Source organism: Chaetodon auriga, chromosome 5, assembly GCF_051107435.1.
Source record: "Chaetodon auriga isolate fChaAug3 chromosome 5, fChaAug3.hap1, whole genome shotgun sequence".
Lineage (NCBI taxonomy): Eukaryota > Metazoa > Chordata > Actinopteri > Chaetodontiformes > Chaetodontidae > Chaetodon > Chaetodon auriga.
In genome coordinates this window covers 7804721-7828584 of record NC_135078.1, presented here as the reverse complement: position 1 = coordinate 7828584, position 23864 = coordinate 7804721, and the positions used below count along the sequence as shown (strand labels likewise).

General features: G+C 41.2%; 1 protein-coding gene across 1 annotated transcript in view; it reads right to left on the bottom strand.

Annotated features, from left to right (window-relative positions):
* The window catches only part of galnt9 (polypeptide N-acetylgalactosaminyltransferase 9), an 87208-nt gene that overhangs the window by 8123 nt on the left and 55221 nt on the right, over positions 1-23864 (bottom strand). The window contains exons 7-8 of the mRNA XM_076729947.1: positions 3288-3473; positions 1421-1558 (exon numbers count right to left, since the gene is read on the bottom strand). Coding sequence (XP_076586062.1) covers positions 1421-1558; positions 3288-3473 — 324 coding nt within the window. The remainder of the gene's footprint in view (positions 1-1420; positions 1559-3287; positions 3474-23864) is intronic.

Below are 23864 nucleotides of genomic sequence, written 5' to 3'. Positions count from 1 at the left end.
TAAGGAGCAGCAAGGCACAAAAAGCTATTTCATAAGCATGACATGGGTTAACCACAAATCGTGTACATTTAAAATATTTGACACGTGGTCAAAAATACAGTCGAGAAGCTTATATCAGTCTAACCATAGCACGGATTAAAGGAGTGTTTGAGAAAAAGAATTTTCCTGTCAAAAAGTACTTCCTGCCAACTGGATGCTGCGGTCTGAAAGCAAATAAATTTGTGCATGCATGTCGCATCGCCTCCTGTCTACCAGACCTGTTGTGACTTGCTCACACAGCAGAATCTCACAGCATCTCAAAGTGATGAACTGGCCATGATAGGATATCATCATGCAGTGACCAGGCCCAGTTCTGTCTCTCCCTCCAGGCCTCCAGATGGTGGTGTGCATTGAGCGTGAGCTTCGGTTCTGTGTGATTTGAATGCGTACAGCTTCATTTCCAGGTTGTGACATATTTATCATGTGCTGTTGTCAGGGAAGGTTCCACTCGGCTGGTCTGGTCAGCATGGCCAAGCACGGCGCTGATGCTCAGTGACAGATGAGACTCACTTCTGCCGCGGTGGCTGTGTGGCAACACAAGGCTTGTAGACAGATCTGAAATAGTGCCACTTAAGTGGCTGCCGCTCTGAGGAATCCATTAACTGGGTGCCAGAGCCAAAACAGGCGGCAGGGGAAACAGAGGAGGGAGTAAATTCATTCAACTCTGATGAATTTTGAGGATAATTTTGATGTATTCAAACATTGCATTTGGACAGCATATTGATTTTCCTCTGTGTTCCATTGTTGAAATTGATATGATGAAAAACGGCGCGTTTGAGCAAACCTTCAAATAGTGTCTGACACTGGAGTGTGTTCAGTTCTTCAACCTGTCATAATCCTGTTTCCTCCCCCACTGTGCTCAGCGAGCAGCCAAGCCCAAAACAATCAAGTTGGAATGGAAAACTAATAAGTGTTTAATTAAAACTCATTGCGAGGAAATTGCATCTAATCCTGTGTGGTGATGCTGCATTGCTATAGCAACAAGATACCTTTACCTTCCTGTCTACAGTGAATTTGCTGTGATTTGTTTTTTGGTATATTTTGATGTGGAGGGTGTGAGCCTGTCACTGTGATGTTGCTCAATCGTATCTGCATGTTTCAGTTTGCATTTAATTTGTACAAACTAAAGCGGATCTCATGCAGCTGCTGACATCTGTGTTGCAAGGAAGTGTTCCTCAAAAAAGACCCCGATAATGCACAGCTCCCAAATTAATAAGTTCTTACTCATTTTCTGTATTTATCATCTGTGGAATCAAATTAACTGTCTCAGTGTTTGCATCCTCTCTAAACCGCAGCGCTGTAATAGAATTACAGAGGATGATATAGAAAAATTAACATGCTGACGATTTCCAATAATCCTGTTAGCAAGTATCTTTCTCACCTCGCCGTATGTGATGGTGTTGTTGTAGATCCGCATCTCTGGGTAGACGTGTTCAAGGTACCAGCGAAAACTCCGACACTGCAGCCTCTTCCTTAAGGCCAAGCGCTCCGAGACATCCCCGAAATCTACTCCAGGGTTCTGTCAACAAATAGTGCAAAGCAAAGATGAAAAAACCCTCTTAGCCAGGGGGCACTTTACTTAAGAACCAAGTGAGAGTACTAGCTGCTGGAGAAATGGAAGACGTAAGAGTGTTGAGGTGCTGAGAGGACTCAACAAGCATTTAGTTAAGAGATGGATAGATGCGCCTGTCATGTGGGACCTTCATTGTTCTTTCATTAGACATGATCTGTGCTGAGCAAATTCTAATCAGCTGCTTAATTATGAGCCCTCATGGCCCTGCCTGCATTATGGAGGTGGCTTCCCAGATTGATTACGGGAATACCCAATGGCTGCACTGCGTTGTACAGAGGCTTGACCCTGATGCATGCATGCGCGCATGCACACACGCGCACACACACACACAAAGTCCATATCAGTAAGTGCAGCACACGGCTTAAATGTACATGAATATGCAAGTAATCACTTACCCTGTATAGCCATAGAAAATATACTCTGCATACATATGAAAGAACGACTGCCTTACATTGAAATTGGTGCAAAGGCACACACACACACACACACACACACACACACACACACACACACAGAGACACACAAACGCACGCACAGTTGTCTTATTACCAGACACTGCTTCCAGGCAAATCCTCCTCAGTTTTACAGCCAGCTGCTGAACTTGCTTTCAACATCTGTTATTAAGGAATTCTCGTTGGATGTCCACTTTTCTTTTACCATAAAGCAACAATAACAAATGCATTCAATTTCACTGAGATGTTGTTCAGTATTTGGACTTGGGGCTGGCTGCTGTGGTGAATCATGAAACCTTCCCCCACCAAAGTAATTGTGCTCTCAGTAGGTACCCCAGACAATAACAAGAATCTGTGATTATGTGTATGGGCGGGTTTGAAGGGAAGGAGGGAGGTAGATGGAATAATCGTAGCGTTAGGTCCTTGTACTGTACACAAAATAACTCTGCGCCACAGGACAGCTGGGGTAATAACGTGCCATACCACTGTGTTTGTAATTGCACTGGAGAGGGGATGTGGCCTGATTGGCTAGTTTGTCAAAGTTGCCCCCCCTCCCTCCTCCCCAACATGCCCTCTATGCTGCACACATAAACACACATGGGTTACAATATTTCCGCAGTTGGCACATCCTACCTGAACTTAATGAGTACTCATGTAATGATGTTTGTGCCAAATTTCTAAACAGCATGCAGGCACAAGCAGCGTATTAGACCTGTGTGTGACTGCTGCACAACCGTTTATTATTTTGTTATGATCAGCAGTGTCGTTTTGGAGAGCATTCAGAGGCCATCGCTGACATCCTTCGCTGACAATCATGTCATTCTACGTGGCTGACGAGGCAATTAGGATTCAATATCAAACTTTTTATTAATGAAAGTAGCTGTTTATTCTTTTGCTGCGCATCTCAAAAGACCCTTGAAAGCAATTAAGCTAAAGTGATGTGTTTGGAAATAGACTGATTGGACAGTCAGCAGGCTCCTCTCTTTCACTTGGTGCACCCCTTGTCTGTTTGGAGTGAGAATCCACTGCTTCCTCGCTCTGCCTTTGCTCTGCTGCCAGTGTGAAGGTCAAGTGGGATGAAATCTGAATTTTGAATTTCTATTGACGAGTGTCTCCGGAGGACTGGGCTGCGTGTCTGAATGAGCAAGTGAGAAGGGAAGAGAGGGGGCGAAGGGAGCTCAGGGACTGAGGGAGGGAGTGATCTAAGACGGAGAAAAACTTACGTTCATGGGAATGTTCCAGGCCATGTAGACATGGGATTTGTATTCATCCATCCACACCTCAGCAGCCCGCAGGGCATTGCGCTTAGCGTAGTAATCAATGTCATTGTTGTAGGGCTTCTTCGTGCGCTCGATGTGAGCCACTCTGGCACAGGGGAGGACTTCCATACTCCCTCCACATTGCCACACCTAGACAGCAGCAGGAAAAGAAAGTCCATGTATCAATCAAATGTGGATTTGCACAGGAATGCTTTCACCAAGGTCCTTTTCAATAAACATAAACATTATGGGAATGAAGGAGGATGCTTTATTTCCACTGCACTAAGGACTCCAAATTGACCCTCCCCTTACGCAAACATGAAAAATTATGCCAGTGAGATGCGTCCTTTTTTTTGCTAATGAAGTCGTTGTTCACACAGGATATTAGCAAAGAGGAAATTGAATATTTTCCTAATATTTTGGCTGAAATATGAGGCTTTAGAACACGCTGATCATCAGGACTTAAAAGTGGATTACGCTGCAGTTGTCTAAGAAGTGTGTATGGACATACTATTGAGGCTGCTTCCTCCACAGTTAAAACTTGTTACCACTGGAGCTCATGTCACACGAAGTCAACCTGGAAACAGTTGCTGTCCTCTGAAGAGGAAACCTATCCACAGCAAGCAGCATGGGGATTAAAGGATAATTCTGGTTTATTACAATCTGGTTCTTATGTTCACAGTTTTGGCCATTAATCCTCCATTCAGTCCCGATAACATTGTGCTCACAAATTAATTGCTGACATCTTGGAACACAGCAATCGTGCTGCAACAAAGTCAGCTTGGACAAAACACAGCAGTCGGAAAATCTGATAAGTTAGGCACAAGCCAACCATTTAGCCAGACTTCCTGATCACTGTATTTCAAGGTAAATCCAAAAAGCAGGTAAAGCTATAATGTCAGTTATAATCCTTGTACAGGAAAACTGTGCAGAGGCACAATAATGGCAAGTACTGAAGGTCAGTATTGACTCAGGAGCTTGGTCTGTTAACTGTGATGGATGTTTGCGATGGTTATTGTGTCCTCGGAGTTTATTAAAAACCTGTCTGAATGTCTTTCTGCTTGTGGTCCTCCCCCCATCTGATTTAGTGACCTCACCACATTTCCAGATCTTAGCGATTTACTCAATGAGCACCCCATCATTACTAATGGGATGAATAGCTAAGGCGACCAAAATAATGATAATCTACTGCACAGAACCTTTATTAAAGCTCCATCAGCATAATTCCCTTCTCCTCTGTCCATTTGCATACTTTGTTTGGTCAAAATGGCATAGTTTACCAATTTATTCCTGCACAGAAATGCATGCTATATCCATTAAAATTTGAACATATATGTGGCAACACCAAACACAAGTTCACTCTATATACTATTTAGAATTTTTATCAGTATGAAACATTGCATTAAACACTATGCAAGTCAAGACTGGGAGCAAATCTAAATACAGGGATAAAGGTCAAACATGTGTCTTCATGTCTTAATGTATCAGTTGCATCGCATTTGTAACTGGATTTACTTCTTAACATATAAGATGCATGCATGGACGCACTGAAATCTGCTACTGCAAATTCCAGTTCACAAGCGAGTCAAGGCAAATATACAAACACAAAGTCCAGCATGCACAATGACCATTATATAGAAAAAGAACATGGAAAATCATTATTTCAGGTGTTACAAGAGTATGTGATGAGTAGGTCTGTGAGCCTGTGGCCATTAATACAAAGGGCCATGGAGAGTTGTCTTTGACAACCAGAAAATCCTGATACCAAGAGCAAGTACGCAAGTAAAGCTTTATTTTTATAGTGCTTTTTGAAACACACAAAGAGACAAAAATTAATAAATGAATAAGGTAAAATACAATATAAAACACAGCACAATGACAGAAAGACTAAATGACAAAAACAACAATGACAAAACAGGCCCAGAATGGAGATCTATAAAAAGGCTTGCCAATACAAATGCATTTTTAAAAGCTGCTTGAAACCTTTACTTTTACACTTGGAGCGGGGGATGGATAAAAGGCCGAGATTAGAGGACCGGAGTGGTCGATAAGTGGAGGACGGAACAAAGAGAAACCTTGCCCCATAGTTGTATTTCTGTAACATGCAGAGCCTTATTAGTAATCATCAAGATTTTGTAGTTTATTCTGAATTTCACAGGGAGCCAATGGAGGGAAGCAAGAGCAGAGCTAACATGGAACCATCAGCTAGTTCTAGTTAACAGCCTGGCAGCTGCTTTCTGAACTAACTGTAAAAGGTTCAGAGCAGCTTGACGGAGACACATGTAGAGGGAATTACAATAATGAAGGTGGGAGAAAATGAAACTGTGAACCAATATTTCAAGATCTGCCTGAAGAGTGCAGTGTGTATGGCATAAGTAGTGATATATACAGCCAGACAGTAATTGTCATCTTAAAAAGCATCAATTGCTGCGGAAAGTATTGATCAATTGTCGACTCAGGGATGTTGTGACACTTGCCCGACATCCTCAAGGTAAGAAAATAGTGACAGGCGGACACGTGGCAGTCATTTCTTGCAGCAAAAGATTTGAATTTTGAAACCCTCCCATTGATGTGCAGTATGCAAATCTGCAAATCTACGCCATGCTGTAGGAAACGGCCCAGGAGTTACACACTTGCGCAACGTCATCAGAACACCACAGCATATGGTAAAGTCATCCCAGCCGTACAAAGTGAGGAGCCGCCACCACCCACAGTCTCTTAATGATCATCGCCACAATGCGTAGCAGATGTTCTGATCCATTAACTTCTCTCTGAACCCAAAACGACACCCCCTGCTTGGTGTTAAAGGAGATTGCTGCTGCAAAACTGCTTTCTCAATTAAGTCCAGAGCAGGGGTAAAGCCTGTGTTAAGTTAACCGTGTTTATTTAATGCCATGCAAGTAAATACAGCTTCTTGTGCTTCAGGCCATGTTCACAATAATCATGATTAGAGTGTTTATTCAAACTTTGGAGCTTTTCTCCCAAAGCTTTGTCCCCTCGGTCAGACTATAACTGTAGCATCAAAGTGATAATAATAATAACAACAGCACTACTAATAATAATAGTAACATCAGGTGTGCGGCTCTCATCTTCTTCCTTTCGTGTACTTCTTCTGTGACGAGTGAGTATATTAAGCCAACTACAGAACGTGACCTCTACATGCAAATGCTCTGAGGATGATTCAAATCTGTTTCAAATCTGGCTTGATATTTAGAAACTAAAGTCAACCCCATTCAAGACTCACTGGCTACTTTTTAGTTTGATGGGATGATGCCTTACTTTGCTCGAGGGGGGGCGCAAAAATCAGAAGTAATGGTGAGGTCATTAGGAAATAATGAAGAATTATTCACTACCCAGTGGGATGAAGCACTTTAGGTGAGGGAGCACACAACAGTGAAAAATGTTTTAGTAATTAGAAATAAATGATTATTTCTTAGTAATCTGCTGCCCCTCAGCAGCAGATTCAGAGTTAATCAGGAACTAATCATTAAAAAATAAGGATGCTGAATCTATGCTGTATTTTTGTAAATCCCATGAAAGACCAAAATGAATAATGCGTTTCTCAAGACTTGTTGGCAGCTCCAATATTTACTGATGTCAACTCTTAAAAACAAGTCAGAAATGTATAATAAAAATCAGCTAAATAAGTTCCTAAAACTGCTGGACACTGCGGTTTTTACTAAATGTTTCTCAAACAAGGACTAAGCAGAGCATTTGTTGGGGACTATTTTCAGCGATGGATTCATACACACAAAGTCTGGTGAGTGCTTCTGGCAGCAGCACGCTGTATGTGGGATTGCCTCAAAATGAACGACAGTGCCCATGTTTGTTATAATGAAGGAACATGTCACTCAGGGAGACTGTGTGACTCACTCGTGTTTTTAATAGTTTTGGACAACAATGGGGCTATATGGCAAAAAGGATCCAGTTACTGTACATCAGGCCTTGGGCACACAGGCTACACTTGTTAGTAGGATCAATTCACTGCTGGTTTTTGTTTTGTGATGGAATTTATTGGCAAAAAAATGACAAATATTTTTTGACTTATCCCCTAAAACAAGAGTTGAGTACATCAATTCACGAATTCTGCTCATTACATAATATTAGAACCACTTACAGCTATGTAAGTCATTCATCAATTATCAGATATTTCATTGTAAAGTGCTATCTAATAACTAGACAAAGCTCATCACCCAGCTTTACTACCTGGCAGTGTTTGAACAAACTGAGCATCATCAGAGTAAGCAGCATTAAATTGTGCTCCTGTAGGCAGGCCAGGTGTTTGAATCAGTAAGCCTTGAGGCCTCGGTATAGTCAAGAATATGCAGCGTTCATGGAAATGAGACACTATCAAACATTTACGCAAGTCCTAATTATCATAATTTACATGTTTCCATAATGCTCAAGGCTGTATGAAGGCTTGTGTTTAATTGTATGTTAAAAAAGGCATCCATCCTCTTTTATTCTCTTTTACTCTGAAAGCCTTAATTGCCCTGGCTGTATCAGTAGTGGAGTAGTTCATCAGGGCAGACCCAACCTTAAAGACCACTATTGACTGGCTGACCCCTCTTGTACACTGCTGGTGATCTGCAGTGACCCTGGCCTAAAATATCCATTAGTACTTTGGAGTAGGCTTTACCTGCTTTGCTGCTGCCCATGACAAGTGCTACTTTTCCACAATAGCCTTCATGGTTGGTGCACTTATGTGGGTGTAAGTGCAATACCAATTTAATGGTAAGTCTTTAATCCTCGCAGAATCCACCCATCACCTTTTTTTTTTTTTCTTTTTTACCACAGCAAGCTCTGTGTAATGCCATCTTGGTTTCTTTATCCCAGTTTCCTGTTTAAAATCAATAGCTTGTGTGTACGTATGTGTCTGTACATGTGTGTCTGTTTGTGAAAGTATTTATGTGTGTTAAGTGCTTGTGGATATGTGCATGGGGCACTCATGGATAATTGAAAATGTGTATGTGTAATTGCAGTTAGCAGTTTGCCCAGCACTAAAAGCAAATTGAAGATCAATATTTTCTCAACCACCATTTCCAGAAGGTCAGAAACCTAATAGCTAACTAGGCTTGTGAAATAGGCTTTAGTTTCTTTGTATCACAGCAGGCTTCATGTAGAGCTATTGGACAAGGAACACAAACATTTTTTTTTTTTTATTTCAGCAATGAGGAAAAGGAGTATCTTATTTGCATCCACATTGTTAAAAATAAACAGTAATGCTGTGCAATAGGTAAATCAAGTGTTAAATAATTCTTCTCTTTCTCATATTATTTTGGTGCACATTGTTACCACCTCCCCAGACAGATGACAATTGCACTGTGTGGTTGTAATCATCTCCATAAACATAATTTTTTTTTAATCATATATCACAACATGTGGTGCTATAAATCACACGCTAAGTAAACTGCAAGGAACTTTAAAATACGATATCCAACAAAGCAAAGTGCTATATATCTGCCAGTTTCGGTAGCTGTGGGTGTTTTCTGAGATCCACATAAACTGAGCTGCTGTAGCTTCCTCCATACATGCAAAGCTCTGTTTACCTCTGGGAGCAGGGCAAAGTCTGAGAGACGGCTCTGTGTGTTTAATCTTATGCGGTTTACCTCCTCTGCCATATCCCTCAGTATGATGTGCGCGACCGATTGTATTTGCACAATGTGCAGGCATGCGTCATGGTGACAAAACATCTCAAATGCTAAAATCACATATCTGAAGGAGGCGGATGAACAAGAAGCTTCCTTGCTGCCACAGTTTTGAAGGACCTCGCATATCACATCAACACATCAAAGATGGCAGTTACAGAGTCAAATATAATGGTGCTTCGGCCTTGACAGTAGTTTATATTCTATTTAGATTGTGATTTTCCTCCAAGAGTCATCGAGATCAACATCAGCACACAGCAGAGCTTTTGTTGATATGTGACAAGTGGCCACATACATGGAGATTGCATGGTGACTGTGACTGAAAGGTCATTTCCATCTTCCCTCAACAGGTTCATTCACCAGCCAGCATCAAACATTTGACCATCACAACATTCAGATAATTTCATCTAAATTTTTCATTCATATGTAGGCATTCATAGCAAAAATAACCCTTACTGTAAAAAAGGGGGGCTATAAAGTGGGGTTTTTTGCAAATGATGCAGGTGTTTTTACAATTGAAATGAATGAGGAGGAGCTGCTTTTAATGCAGCGATAATGTCAATGTAATCTTGACTCAACATCAGCTTTTCCTTTTAAATTCTGAATTCAGCAGCTCTTCACCCCAAGGTGCAGGCCTCAGGATTTATTGGACTACACCGACTCTCCACAGTGTTCACAGCTCCCCCGTACATGTGGAATGTGTAATGGTGTGGAAAGACCTTTCAATGCAATAGAAACATTTACAGTGTGCCCATTATTCTCTGCTTTAAGAGACGATGTGGTGAAAAGATAATCCCACACCACTAACTATACAACATGGGGGAGGGATAAATTTCTTCCTTGATTTAACAGGAAACTACCTCGGACATCTGCAGAGAGTCAACTCTGCCTTTGAGGATCATCAGTGCTGATGTGACCTTTTTCAACGCAAGAGAGAATCAGCGATCTGATGATTTGGAGGAAAAACAGGACAGATTGCTGGCTCAGACAGGACTGCTTATGACTCCATCCTGCAGCCTGTATCTTCCTAACCAGGGTTTCAGTCAAAGCATGAGCAGCAGTAAATCAGATTTAGACAACATTTTCCCCTCAACATGAAAGACAATAAGGATGCTTTAGTGTCTGTGTTCACACTGGAAAATATATCAACACCATGGGGAGAGTGCCTCTGCTAATGACAGTGTCTCACTTCATCGTTACAGTTAGTTGTTATATTCTAAAGGCAAATGGTTATTTGCTGCTGTATTTACTGATGAAATTAGAATACCTTATTTGAATAAATTAGCATGCAATGAAATCCTCCAATCACATGGAAAATTAATCTTTGAAAAATGCTTAAAACCAATCAATCAAATCAATATGATACTGCTGTACAAGGGAAACAGCTTCAAATGTGCGGGGGCAGGGGCATGCTGAAGTTACAGATTGCTCCTTTAAATATTCGTATATTATGGAAATATAATAAAATCTAAATACCAAATAAGATTGTTTTAATCTTCCACCTCTTATGACCTACGCACAGGTCCTTAGGACTGCATTTCTGTGAAGTCCATGTGGCACTGACCCTTAACAAAATTGTAGCCTGCATCATTAAGAGGAAGCACTTAACACAGAGCACTTTGATGTGGTGGTAATGTAATTGCTAATTTAATTTAATTGTCTCTGTACATGCAGTTAGTTAATTGCAGCTGGACCATTTGCGTGATAAGCTCCACATGGCTACAGAAAACAGCAGCCATAAAAAGCATAAAAGCTATTAAGAGCAGTAAACAGGTTTCCATCAGTGCCATTACGACAATACAATCAATAAACTGGGAAAAATGCAGTACACACAGGCTCATGACAAGCATTCAGACAGGCTTTGGATTTAAGAGATTGGCCATTTTCACAGGGGACAAGAAAAAAAACATGTGGCTAAAAAAGCCACTAAAACAGCACTGACTATCATGGGCCACGAAAACACTGAATCTGGATAATATTTAAAACAACAAAAATATCAAATTGTTGTAATTGAGTCAGAGAAAAAAACAGGAAACCAACACAAATGCAGACCAGAGGGCAGAACTGGTGTGGTGGTTTGAAAAAATCTAGTGTTTTCTTGTGTGCTGTGTAGAGGTGTGGGGCTTTGTTTCCTGTGTTTCTTTGTTGGCAGTGGCTGGGTGTGGTTCTCCAGGTGGCTGGGAGCTCCAACACAGCTGGGACTCATCACAATCAGCACAGCATGAAGACTGTGGACTGCAGATTGTTTCTGCTGCTAAGTGGTAGCGTTGCCTCATGTATGCCTCGAGCCTCAACCCCTCATCACCACCTAGTTTCACCTGTGCCTCCACCACCATGTGCCCTCAACGCAAGTACTCACTCCACCTGAGCTCTGTGCGCTCCAGCGTATCTCTGTACTGCTCTCCACCTCAGTACCTCGTGCCTCACCAGCTATTCCCAGGATTCCCCAACTACTAGTTTCTTGCATACCTGGAGTCTCCTTTCATTATCCATTCAATAATTTTCTATTTTACCCTTACTCCCTGTCTGCGTGTCTGCTATTGAGTCCATATACTGCTGTGACATAACAACTGGTACAGTTTAATCATTTTAATTTCAAACCAAACAAAGACTTATGGGAGGGTCAAAAACAAAAGCAAGGAGTCCACAAGGCAAACAAAATCCAGCAAAAAGGGAGCCCAGTCCAAATATACAAGCGAGGTCTGGGGAAAAACAAGGCAGGAGTCCAAACTGACAGGTAATCCAAGGAAACACTCACAAACAGACAATCTTAACACAGCATGAACAAGGGGATGAGCTGACAAAGAGAGAGGCGAACACACTGGGGAGGAAGAACTAATGAGACACAGGTGAAAACAATGAGACAATCACACAGGTGGGAAAATACAGGAAGCAAAGTGAGATGTGGCACACGAGGAAAACCTTCAAAAAAAAAAAAAAAAAAAAGCTGGAAATAATAAAACTAATCAGACCAGATCATGACATAAATTTGGCATCCATCTGTGTGAGCACATTGAATGACTTTGTAAGGGACTGAATCAAATGCATGTTTACCTTGAAATAGGCAGTGATATAACCTCAACCCTAAAGCCACGCTGGCCAATCAGAAGTATGAGAAAAGCCTCTGCTGGTTACGTGGGCTTGCCTAACAGGCTTTGACTGAACACTTGCCATTGCAGAGAGGAGCTAGTCATTGAAATGTGGGAATAATGGTGCACATTTTTAGATCTCTCCTGCAAGACATTCTTCATGTTGCACTCAGTTTTACACACAAATAGTTGGACAAGTATGGAAAAGGAAAGCTTGAGAGCAGAAGTTCAGACACAGCCCTCCCAAATTCTGACATCGGAAAGGTTTTAGGCGCTCTTTGACTTCCTGACAAGAACTTCTGCTAGAGTACAGCATATATTTCATAGTATATAGGCCACTGATAATGACCCCTGACCTTCAATCATACTCGTACTGAAACCGCAAGGATGATATTGCCAGTATGGCTTTTTGTCAGTCAGTGGTCAAAATGGAAAACAGGGCAGAATAGAGGGAGTCAGTGCAAAGCTAAGAACCTAGATTGAGACGATGAGAGGGGGGTGCTGAGGTCATGCAGACTTAATATAATGCCTCATCTTGCTAGACAGCTGACGTATTTGACTGACAGGGAGAAAAATTTTCCTGCAGCCGTGAACAGAAGCCCCTGGTTTGCTCAGATGAGTGTAGCAGTAGCCTGAGGTCAGCCAGAGTTCATCTCCACTTTCCTCAGCCAGTCTGCGTGCATGACTGAAACAGCTCGGCCACAAATGTGTACGAGTGTGAAGATTGGTGTTCAGACATACAGGGATCTCATTCTGAACACAGCTGACAGAACGACTATCTGGAGCTATTTCACTGTGCAGAGAAGGACCGACTGATTCACTGGGTCTATTGATCTCTTCAAAAAGCAGAAAACACATCATTCTGCTGCTTCCAGCAACACAAACATACAAACTGTGTCTGATATTTTCTTCTACTGTTTTTTTTTTTCACCTGATTTCACCTTGAAACCTCTTGAAAGTCTTCATTTTGCTTTTAGTGTTCTACATTTACATGTCATTTCATTTAGAGGCTTTGACTTGTTTTGTTGCTTTCTTGATAGGTTCAGTGTCACTATCACCCCATTTCTGCCTGATCTAAATCCAGATGCATTATCCAGATAAGGAAAAACACATTTTAATCCAAGATGTACATGTGTTGTGATCAGGATTGTCATTGGACCTGCTTGGACACATATGGATGTAGTCTGGTGGTCCAAATTTACAAGGGGGGACAGATGTATTTTTTATAAATACAAAGTTTCCCTAAACAACAACTCACAAAATACATTTTTAGAGGGGGTTTGGGGCTTACTCGCCACCACCTCAAATTACCCACATGTAGATTTTGCTCTGGAGGGTAGAGATCCGATCTCAAGGAGGATAACAACTGGCTCATTTATTATCCGAGCGTATGTCACTTTTTACCAGGATACCATTATGCCGTGTACTATATGTGCATATTTCAGCATGTGTACAGCTTTAGATGTGATGTGACCTCCACTGCCATCCTGCTCTGAAAATCAATGCTTCAGCAGGGTTTCTTCCTGTGGAAAATTGCACACATCAAGTTATTGACATTTTGGAGTCATGGTGCTTGAGACACATGAGATATCAATGCTTTTCCCTTTGCTGGAGCGATATCTATGGAAGTACACTTGTATCTCTGTATCAATTCATTTATTTTATATCTGGCACCACTGACAGCTCAAAATGGCCAACTGTCCAACACTTATGACTACATTCCAATAATCCCATTTCAGGTTACAGTAACTGAAGATGCTTGCAGTTCAAAAAAGGGAACATCCTGAACTGAACTCAAAAACTCAGAAAACTTACTGTAACAAAAGAACAAGTCTCTTATTTTAAGTGTCATATCACAAATGTTGTAGCCTCTCTGGTTCACTGGGGGGCTTTAATTGACTGTCAATCTACCTGCTTGCTTGAAGTTCCTTCACAAAACACCATGAAAATGCATTAATTCCTCCTGTCATTTGTTCCTCTCCATATGGAGCAGAAGATAATTACTACTGTGTCATTACTGCACTGTTGGCAGAACAGAGGGAATTAACTTTATATAACTCATGTCTTTTCTTTCAAACAGCTCCACTTATTTAGTATTCCTCTCAGCTGGTGAGGGACTTGTCAGTATGGAAACTTTAGGCCACTCTACGTGGTCTTTGTTTCAGTCTTCTCTGTAACTTCACCAGGAGTAAATAAACCTAAATATCGATTCCTTTTTATTTTGTGGATATTCAGCAGGGTCACTTTGCAGGCAAGTGATATTTCTAAACCTGAACAGATCATCATCCTGCAGCATGACTGCAGCATTCAAAATTGATTGTGCACATGCATTAATCCAGCAGCTCTCAGTCCTGGTACTTGAGTACACATCCAAGCTGGTTTTCTGTCCTACCAGGTACTAAATACTTTTCATCTAAAATCCCAGCAGTGAGTCAGTCCTTGACTGTAAGAAAACCACAAGCACTGTAATACCTGAGGATTATGATTGAGAACTACGACATTATCAATTCAATAGCAACACACACACGACAACCCTTAGAATTGAATATGTTCATAGGCTCATATGTTGTATGACCATATAGTGTATTTTTCATTTTTCACTTCGGTAAACTCACACAAAAAAATGGATTAGACTTCAAAAGCTACGCCTGCATGTCCACAAGATGAATGTGAAGCTGCACTCTGCAGCCAGTATGTTTCATCAACATAGAAACAGAAACTGAGAGGAATTGGGATCATGATGAAGCCAGCCAATATACCTCCATCACATTTCTTGTTGGAACCTCCTCAACCAATGAAAGAAGATAAATCATTAAACCAGCATTAATCAATTTTTTGGTCACTCTGTGGAAGTGCAACAAGCTGTATACACAACACTGCTGTATGATCAACTTATGAAGTTTATATAATGTTAGCAACCTGTTACTAACCTGTTCCTGGTAGCAAACAGCTGCCCACACATCGAGCACACATAAAGCTACATTGCATTGATTTGAAGTAATGTTCCTGTCCACCAGTTGAATGTAAGTCCAATGTTCACTCTCCGTGGAGCTCCGGTTTGCTCTCCTCTAACTCCTGAAGGAAATATCTATCTATCTCTTGTATGTCAGCATTAATGTGGTGGGCCCGAAAACCAGTACAATGAGCTGAAAGTTGCTGAAATGCTCAGTGGAGCGGAGAGAAACTGCAGATTTGGATGAAGTTTCTTTGTGGATTTGTCACCACATGTGACCCCTTTCAGAATAAACATCATCATTTAATCCACTCTGAGTATAAAAATATTGATGCAGCTTTAAATTCAGGTAAAAAAAAAAAAAAAAAAAAAGTCTAAAAGCAGATTTACAGATCAGTCTGTGCAGTGTTGGCAGCAGGCTCCAGTGTCCATAGACTCTAAACAAAAATCCTTTATGTATTCTCAATAAAGTTAGGTGTTTTCATCACAGGGTCGTCACAGGGCTTCATTCACGAGCACATGGACATTTTCACAATTAATTTGGAAGAAACCCATCCACAAACTTGCTGTATCCACTTGAGAAAATGAGTTGTGTGTGCTCGGTTGCGTCTGGGGAATTTTACACGTCCCTGTTTTTAATTGAAATGCTCTCCACTCTGCTATCTCTACTCCCGAGGGATGTCTTTTTGCAGGATAATATCCCGAAAAGGCTCAACCATTTCAACGAAATGCCAGGAAAGGCTTATTAAGGGTACAGACGAGTCGGACTGCATGTTTATGTCTTCTCTCATCCCTTCTTTAAGGTTAGGGGGAGAACAGCATTAAGATATTATGACAAAAATCAAGGGGATTTAATGAGTGCAGTGGACAGAGTCTGAGTTCCCTGTGATGTTTGGACCATCCTGTGCTGTTATTGAACACAGAGAAAGCAGCATTTACTACAACAGGCATGGAGCTAATCCATATTTAGAATCAGCTCCAGTGTCACTATCAACACAATGTTTCTTCACACTAACACTAATTTCCAGATCTGAAAACTGTGAATATCACATGGTAACAAGTCAGTTTTCAAAGCAGCTGGCTGAGTGAGAAGAATACGACAATAACTGAAGTAACATTATACTGTCAATGACCGCAAAGAGCCTGATTTAATAACTGAAATCCGTCACTCAGCATAAAATACACACTACTCTCCAGTAATTTAGGTGTCATGCGCTTTTTATCCCATCAATCATGACTAACTAGGAGGATCTCAGGCACTCTCATGTGATGAAATGAGTTGCTTTCATTTCACACTTGCATTTCAAGAGTTAAATGTGCATTAAGAAATTTATGACTTATCGACCTCCATCAGCAAAGGAGGAAATGCAACATTGACGGGGCTCTTGCACAACCTACAGTGGCCTTTAATTTCCATGAATAATAAATTCTGATTTTCACAAAAGCAAAACTCAAGCTGACTCATTAGACCTGAGCCCCAACAAGATAGCATCTAGTTAAAAGGTTAACCAGTACTCACAAGAACAGTATGAAGCAGTAAGTGTTTTTCTTTGAACAGGATGTTGGAGGAGGGAGGAAAATGGCTTCTGAAAGGAAGAAATCTGAACACCTAGAAAAGTATCCCCTGAGTCAGTGAGTCAGTCAAGTGTTTGTTCGGTGAAGTCTGATTGAACACACTGGACATTTGACTGATGTGTTGCACCTTGAATGAGCCTTCAGTAGCCTTCATCCTGCTTTAGCTTTTAATTGTTCAATTTGAGATAAGGCTAGCTAAGGAATAGTTCAACATGTTGGAAAATAATTTGCTTTCCTGTCAAGAATTAGATGAGATTGCTACTACTTTCAAGTCTGTATGCTCAACATGAAGCTACAACCAACAGCCTGTTAGCTTAGCTGAGCATGGGCTTTGCACAGAATGGGAACATGGGTAAACTGCTGACCTGGTTCTGTCCAAAGGTAACAAACTCTGCTTAAGCTCATCCAATAAGATTTCATACCCAGGAGGTCACTGCACCTGGCTGAGAAATTGTCCTGCAAATAAACACTCAGAAAACCCCAACATGATGATTTTTACATATCTGCTCTTGTGTGGGTTTGCAAATATTATATGTTGCTATATGTTGCTTTTTCTTTTTTTTTTTGGACAGAGCCAGACTTACTATTTCCCCATTTTCCCAGTCTTTATGTAAGTTAAGCTAGCTGGCTACTGTTGGTAGCTACACATTTACTATTCAGACACGTGCTATTGAAGAGCAGTAAATAAGAGTATTTTCCAAAATGTTAAACTAATTTTTAAGTTTCACTACCGGTGCCAGAGTACACTGAGCCCTTGGGTTTTTACAACACCTGTTGATGATTTTCTGTGGACATTTTGCCATGCTAGCCCTCTCCACTCCCTTCCTTGTATAATGATGAGTGATGTTTCAAAGCATTGGAAACTGAAGTCTCCCTCCTCTTGAGGCTGGATATGGGACACTCCCCATGGCCCCTCACTTCATTTCATGCCTTCTTTTCCTGCCTCTCCTCCTCATACATCCATAAAATGGAGGATGTTGATGGAGAGATAGATAGATGCAGAGGCCCTTTTAACTATGCCTGTCAAAAGCTAATTCCATCCAGTTGCTGCCCTCCGTCTTTGATATGCCTGCCGATTTGCTGGTGCGGCCAAATCAGCGCGTGCTAGTACTCTTCAAATACGTCGGGCTTGTCAGATCGTTTCAAGCTTTCAGCCTGAGCCTGAGACATCCAACAGAGACAATTACGTGAACAGATTAACTAATGCTCAGATAATGATGAGATGAACCAGTTGGTCCATTTTAAGTGTTACAGTATTTCCTGGTGATGATAGTGTCCACAGAGAGAGCTTCTGATGCGTTACCATGTCTTGAATAACATAAGGATGTGAACTGCACAATTCATCTGAAATGATCTTAATTACCTTGTCAAAAAAGTGCTCAAATTAAGGTGGGAGTATCTGCACTCACTCTCAAAAGAGGTTTTTAATGAAGTTTATGATTCACATGGATAATAGGCAAGCTGACAAGGTCTGTCTAATTACTTATCCCTGTGGCCCTGAACACCAAAGCAGCAACTCTCTGACGTGTGCTGATGCTCAAGAAGCCATGCTATCCTTCCAAAGCCTGGCTGAGGCGTGTGCTACGTGTCATTTTTACACAGCATACATGAAGTATGCTTTCCAAACACACAATCTGTTTAGGTGTAAATTATGGATATGGCCTGAAGTAACAACAAGACAGTTTATGTCTTGAATTGTCTATGCATGGAACACATCAACAAATGCAAATTCTGAACATGTTTTATAATGTCGGCTGATTGAATGCAAACGCTGCGGTAAATTCCACAACAACACAAAGAATATGCAGAGCTGCTCCACTTGGCCATATGTCGGCAGTAAGTCCTTCAATACCTGCAGTAACTCCTCTGATCCGAGTCTTGTGTACAGAACTTTTACAACTGCATCTATTATGCATCTATTATCACTTGTCTCTCCCCTCCGAGGCAGGCTGGAACATACAGTAATGAACCATGGAGTAAGTAAACCTGAGTCCATTAAACCCCAACGGATTGATTCAGTCACTAAATAATGCAGACAATGAAAAAGACAAACGTCCAATCAATGTCCAATGCTATTGTTACCGTCATGCAGGCTTTATTAATGGAGGAGAGATGGCTCCTCCCATGTTGTGTCTCTATGGTCTTATGAGAGAATGAATCAGTCATCTACCACGGATGGGATAAGCACAGTGGAGCTGGGTTGTAGTTAAGGTTGCTTGAGGCAAGTAGAAGATCAAAGACAGTTGTGACAAAAGTGAAACTAAGACCAAACATCTCAGGACCAAGACCAAGCTGGTCTTTAAACAGGAACCATGTCCTTATTCTGAGATGATGGAAAACGTGTCTTGAACGACACTTAAAATGAGACGACACCAGATTCGAGTAAACAGCTGTGGAACAGATAAAGTTCCTACAGGTGTTACATATGCAGCAGTCAATAAAGGATACTCCACTGCACCATATGTACCTACCAGATGTTTGGTATATGGTGCCTTGTCCGCAATCTCCTACAGCATTTCTCATCATGGCATTTATCCAGTATCTCTCCGCATTTGTCTTTTTTATTTGATGAAGTGTAATATCAGAATTCCTCAGACGCCTCAGATTTGTTCTCTTTTGGAATGACTCTCTTTTTTGGAAAGGGCTCACATATGGTCAGCGCCCACTGTCATTTGCTGCTTGATGGACATGGGCACGCTTGTGATTTTGAAGCTGCCAGAATGGCTGGTGTCCACAGATGGCTGGGGCTTAATGCCGCCTCATAACGACGTTCCTGCCCTTTTCAAGGTGATTGCTTTTTGCTGTGAAGGGCTGCAGCCTATAGGAGCTGAAGGCAAGCACTACAGAGTTTTAGTCAGCTGTCAGAAGCGTTCAAGATATAATCTGTATGATCCCACTGTTTCTGTATGTTGAACACATAAGACAACCCACCAATGCACACACACACACTCACACACACTCCCATTACGCAGCACAAGAGAATTCTTGGTGTGATATGTTATGAATGGACAGACAGTGCGCACAGAAACCAGGCTTATGAGGACGTTACTCGCTCCATGCTTATTGTAGCATCGGCTGACTCATTGTAGGCTGTTATGACATTTACCGTGTCAGTACTGGGAAAGGATCAGTGTCAGGCATTACTGTCATGTTAGTGCATTCTTTCAGAAAGGTGACAGCAAACAACAACAACAACAACACTCACCTGGCAGAGTTACTTATAAGCTTTGCACACTGAATGAAGATGGTTTCACCACCGAAATAACAAGATGAACAGAAGTAAATGTTCTTAGTTTTATTGTTAAAAAGCAGAGCCAGTGTGTATTTGATGGTGTTAGTGGTCACGCATTCTCCTGATTTTCCTTATAAACCTGGACTTATACAAGATAGGTGATCGTACTGGCTTGGGAAGGGTCACTGTTTTCAACAATTCCGAGCCATTACTGTATTCATTGTTTCTGCTGTGAGCACAAGGTTTTCAGTGAAGGTGTCTTTGTTAGATGTGACTTGCTAGAAAGGAGAAGATAATGGAGCCTTTTGTCGACTTGCATCATGTTGTATTTGCTGTGGTCAATCTCCATCCAGCAGCAGAAATTTGTGGGACAAAACACAAGCAACCAATCACAGTTCTTGCATTCCCCATGTGCGCACAATCACTGTCCACCTCCTCATTCCCTGCATGATATGGAAGTCACTGCAAAATGATAGACTGAAGTTTTAAGGTGCTTCAGAGCAAAATTCACTCAAATTCCACAGCCTCAAAACATCATCTTGTTTTAACTGCAGTACATCATTGTCTGCAGTCCCAGTATCATGAGTGCAACAGTAACTGTACGTAAAATGTGGATAGACATGTATACGTGTAAAAGTTGGTACAATAAATTGCATTGTCACCGCACCTTTTTCATAACAGAATGTGCCAACTCACTTTGAATCCATTTGTATCTACAAATCCAGATGGCTTGTGAGGTTAATCAACTGTGATAAAGTGTCCAGCTTTCATATTCGTATTAGAGGGGCAGATGCTCTCAGAGTAAACTAAAAGCAACATCTGACTGCATCTCGCAACTGCTTTGAAGCAGCACCTGTTGTTGCACTGCCGGAAATAACGCTTACCTGCTCATCTTGAGTTCATAGTTTTTATTCATTTATTTGTTTTTGCAAAAGTTGCCATCTGGAAAAAAGAGATGAACTGTGATATGAGAGTCATGGGTGGATTAAGATGCAGTATACTTTAAGAAGTCCTGGGTTTATTGTCTGGATGACTGGTAATTGACGGAGCCTGGTCAACAGATCTTTTAGGTACAGGATACAGTTATAGTTAAACAATAATCTGCAATGAACTGGGGGGTTTGGGGATGTTAACAGCAAATATGATGCTGACATGGAGTCAGTTAGCTGTGGGCTGCAACCTGAGTGCCATTTACAATATTTGGTATAATTTTCTGGCACACTGGCACCATTAAACATATGCTGAATTAGCTACTAGCAATGTGGGTTTGTGTCTATGAGCTAACAGTGGATTACTAAGCAATTTCATGTACTTTTATTTGATATGATATGGGGTTATCTTTAGCAAATGTAAGTCTAAAAATATGACTGTCATATCTGTGTGATCAAGATTTGAGTTATGACTCAGAGAAGGTGTAAGATTATTGAGGCAAATTGTGGCAATGGGCACTAAGGGCTTTAAAGTACCTTCACTGCTCCATGAGCTGTGTCACAGCCACGGCTGCAGCTCCAGCTGCTGACCCTGTTGGTGAGTCAAACTGAAATAACTCCCTTTTCAAAATGAATTTGTGAATTATGTATAGTGGTACATTTTCTGTTAAATATTTAACACACAGAGAACGGATTAAAAATCAACTCGAAACCCCAAATAATAAGTGTACTGAACTGTTGTACTGTAAACTGTCATCACAGTGTAATAACTCTTCTTGGGATGCAGAGGGGACCAAGTGAAGTGTAATTATGTCCCACTCCTGTCTAGCTGCTGGTACTGCTAGACTTTAATTAGCTCCATTCTCCTCACTACAGAGAGATTATGACCAGATGCCTCCAGGCCCAGCCCAGGTGGTTATGGAGACGAGACTTCAAAGAAAAAAAAAATTGAATAATTTTTTGGTTCATTACTTCTTGAAAGGAGTTCCTAGTGAGTTTAATAAATGTCACAGAGACAAGCAGGCCACCCCATGGGATCACACTTGAGTTTCCTGGAATTTAGAATTGACTGATTGATTGGACTGTTCTGAAAATGAGGCAGATTTCATAAAGCAGCTTGGATGGCTTCCTGATGGCAAAGTGAGCACATGGACATATTGTGTGGGGTAAACCCATCTAGACTCAGATTGGCCTTTTTGGCAGAAAAGAGGTTGCCATCATGTGGGCGGGCAGAAAGTATTCATTAACCAAATTAGTACACATCATAGAAAGTTAGGGTTTAAAAAAAAAAAAGGCACGGCTGAACGTTGTGATTTTTCTCAGTGATGATCGACTATAAGTAAGTGTTTAGACTGAACTGCATTTGGCACAAAGTCACCACACAATACAAACTGGAGTCAGACAAACAGGTTGGCCAGTACATAATCACCATAGTAAAAAAAATGACTGGAAGCTGAAAATATGCTGTTACGCAGCCTGTTTAGACAGCTGGAACACTGTTTTTCACAAGTCATAAGTTTTATGTAGCCTCCAAAATAGAATTATTTTATAGTTTTTTCCATTATTGTCTTGACTTCCAGTAAATCCAGACACATCATCTTAGCATGCTCTGTATAAGGTGTGTAAGACCTTATGCTAAATTTTTAAAACCTTGAAGGTTTGATATATTTAGGGACCCAGGCCAAGTACACAACATCATAACCTAAACTTAGAAGTCAGTCATGTGTTATTGCTTTGATCAGTTTCATAAGCTTGTCTCTAAGCGTACCAATGTTTCATGTTGTCGAGCGACCTCTGCATTTATTTAAATTAGTGAAATATTTTTGAGGATTCATTGTCCACTTAAATATGTTCTGTATCCCTGTTTTTATGACGGACTAAATTCCGTTTAAAGACACTCAGAAAATAGTTTACAATGGAAAATGGGGCATATTAAATACATTATAAACAATGGCTCCTGGCAACGCCGACACAAATATGATGACATCGCTGTTCGCATCTGAAAAACAAAAATCAGTCAAACCCCAGTAGATAATGTTAACTCATCAATGCGCTGATTTAAACGTAACAGAGGTTTCACTCCACTCCAGCTCTGAGTGGAACAAGCAGGAGCAGCAGCTGCTTGGATGACCCCTGATAGATTTGATGTAGCATTATATTTGCTGACGGAGTTACCACAGTATAATACTTGTGCCCACAGGAACTTTGAAATGAAATGCAGTGTCCTGGTCTCCTGAGATGCTATATCAGCAAAGACTCAGCGATGCAGGAGGGGTGGGAGACACATTACAAGATAAACTCATATTGACACTTCTGGCAGAATTCATCATGTCTGTCCCCAACCGTTTTTCTCTGTTTGCAAACGGAGCCTTGTGGCAAGCAGGATGTTCCAGTTCAGAAATGCTATTTACAATTATTGAAAAGGCGAAGATATCACATTCCTATGATGCTAGTAGATGTGGGAAAAGGGAAAAATGTGTTATGAGGTTAAGCAGCATTCGTCGCCGACCCTGTGACGGTAAGAATGCATCCAGTTGATGTTGATGTGTTAGTGGTATAGCTGTAGAGGCTGCATCTGTCCCTCACCACATCATGCTGGGAGCATCTTTTACATATCCATTATCTTTGTCTCTGCAGTTTTATCCTCTCTGTGTCCATTTCTTTTCATTTACAGGACCTGCCCTGTAAATTATTATACACCCGAACAAACAGAAAACTTCAGTGAGATCTATGATTTATTTTCCCTTCCCTTGGTTTTATTTTATTCTCTTTCTCAGAGAAACAACACCACATGCGGCACATCCAAGCCCCCGTTCTGCTTACAAAAAAGCCAGTTCTTTGGATCCTGGCAGCCTTTTTACCCAGAGCAAGCAACAGAAGCCAGAACTCACAGTAAATTATAAATACGCCATAACCTTTCTGTGTGCACCCTGCCTTTCATCAGCCCCCTGTAGTCAGATGGTCCTAGGCAGGCTCAGCTATTGTGAGCTGCCCTGACTAATTGTTAAACATGTTCTTGTCAATCAAGCCTATCCCAAATGGCAACTCCTCAGCCGGCACTACAATGAGCTGCCTGAGCCGCTGTAGCTTTAGAGGAGTAATTGCCGTCCACTCG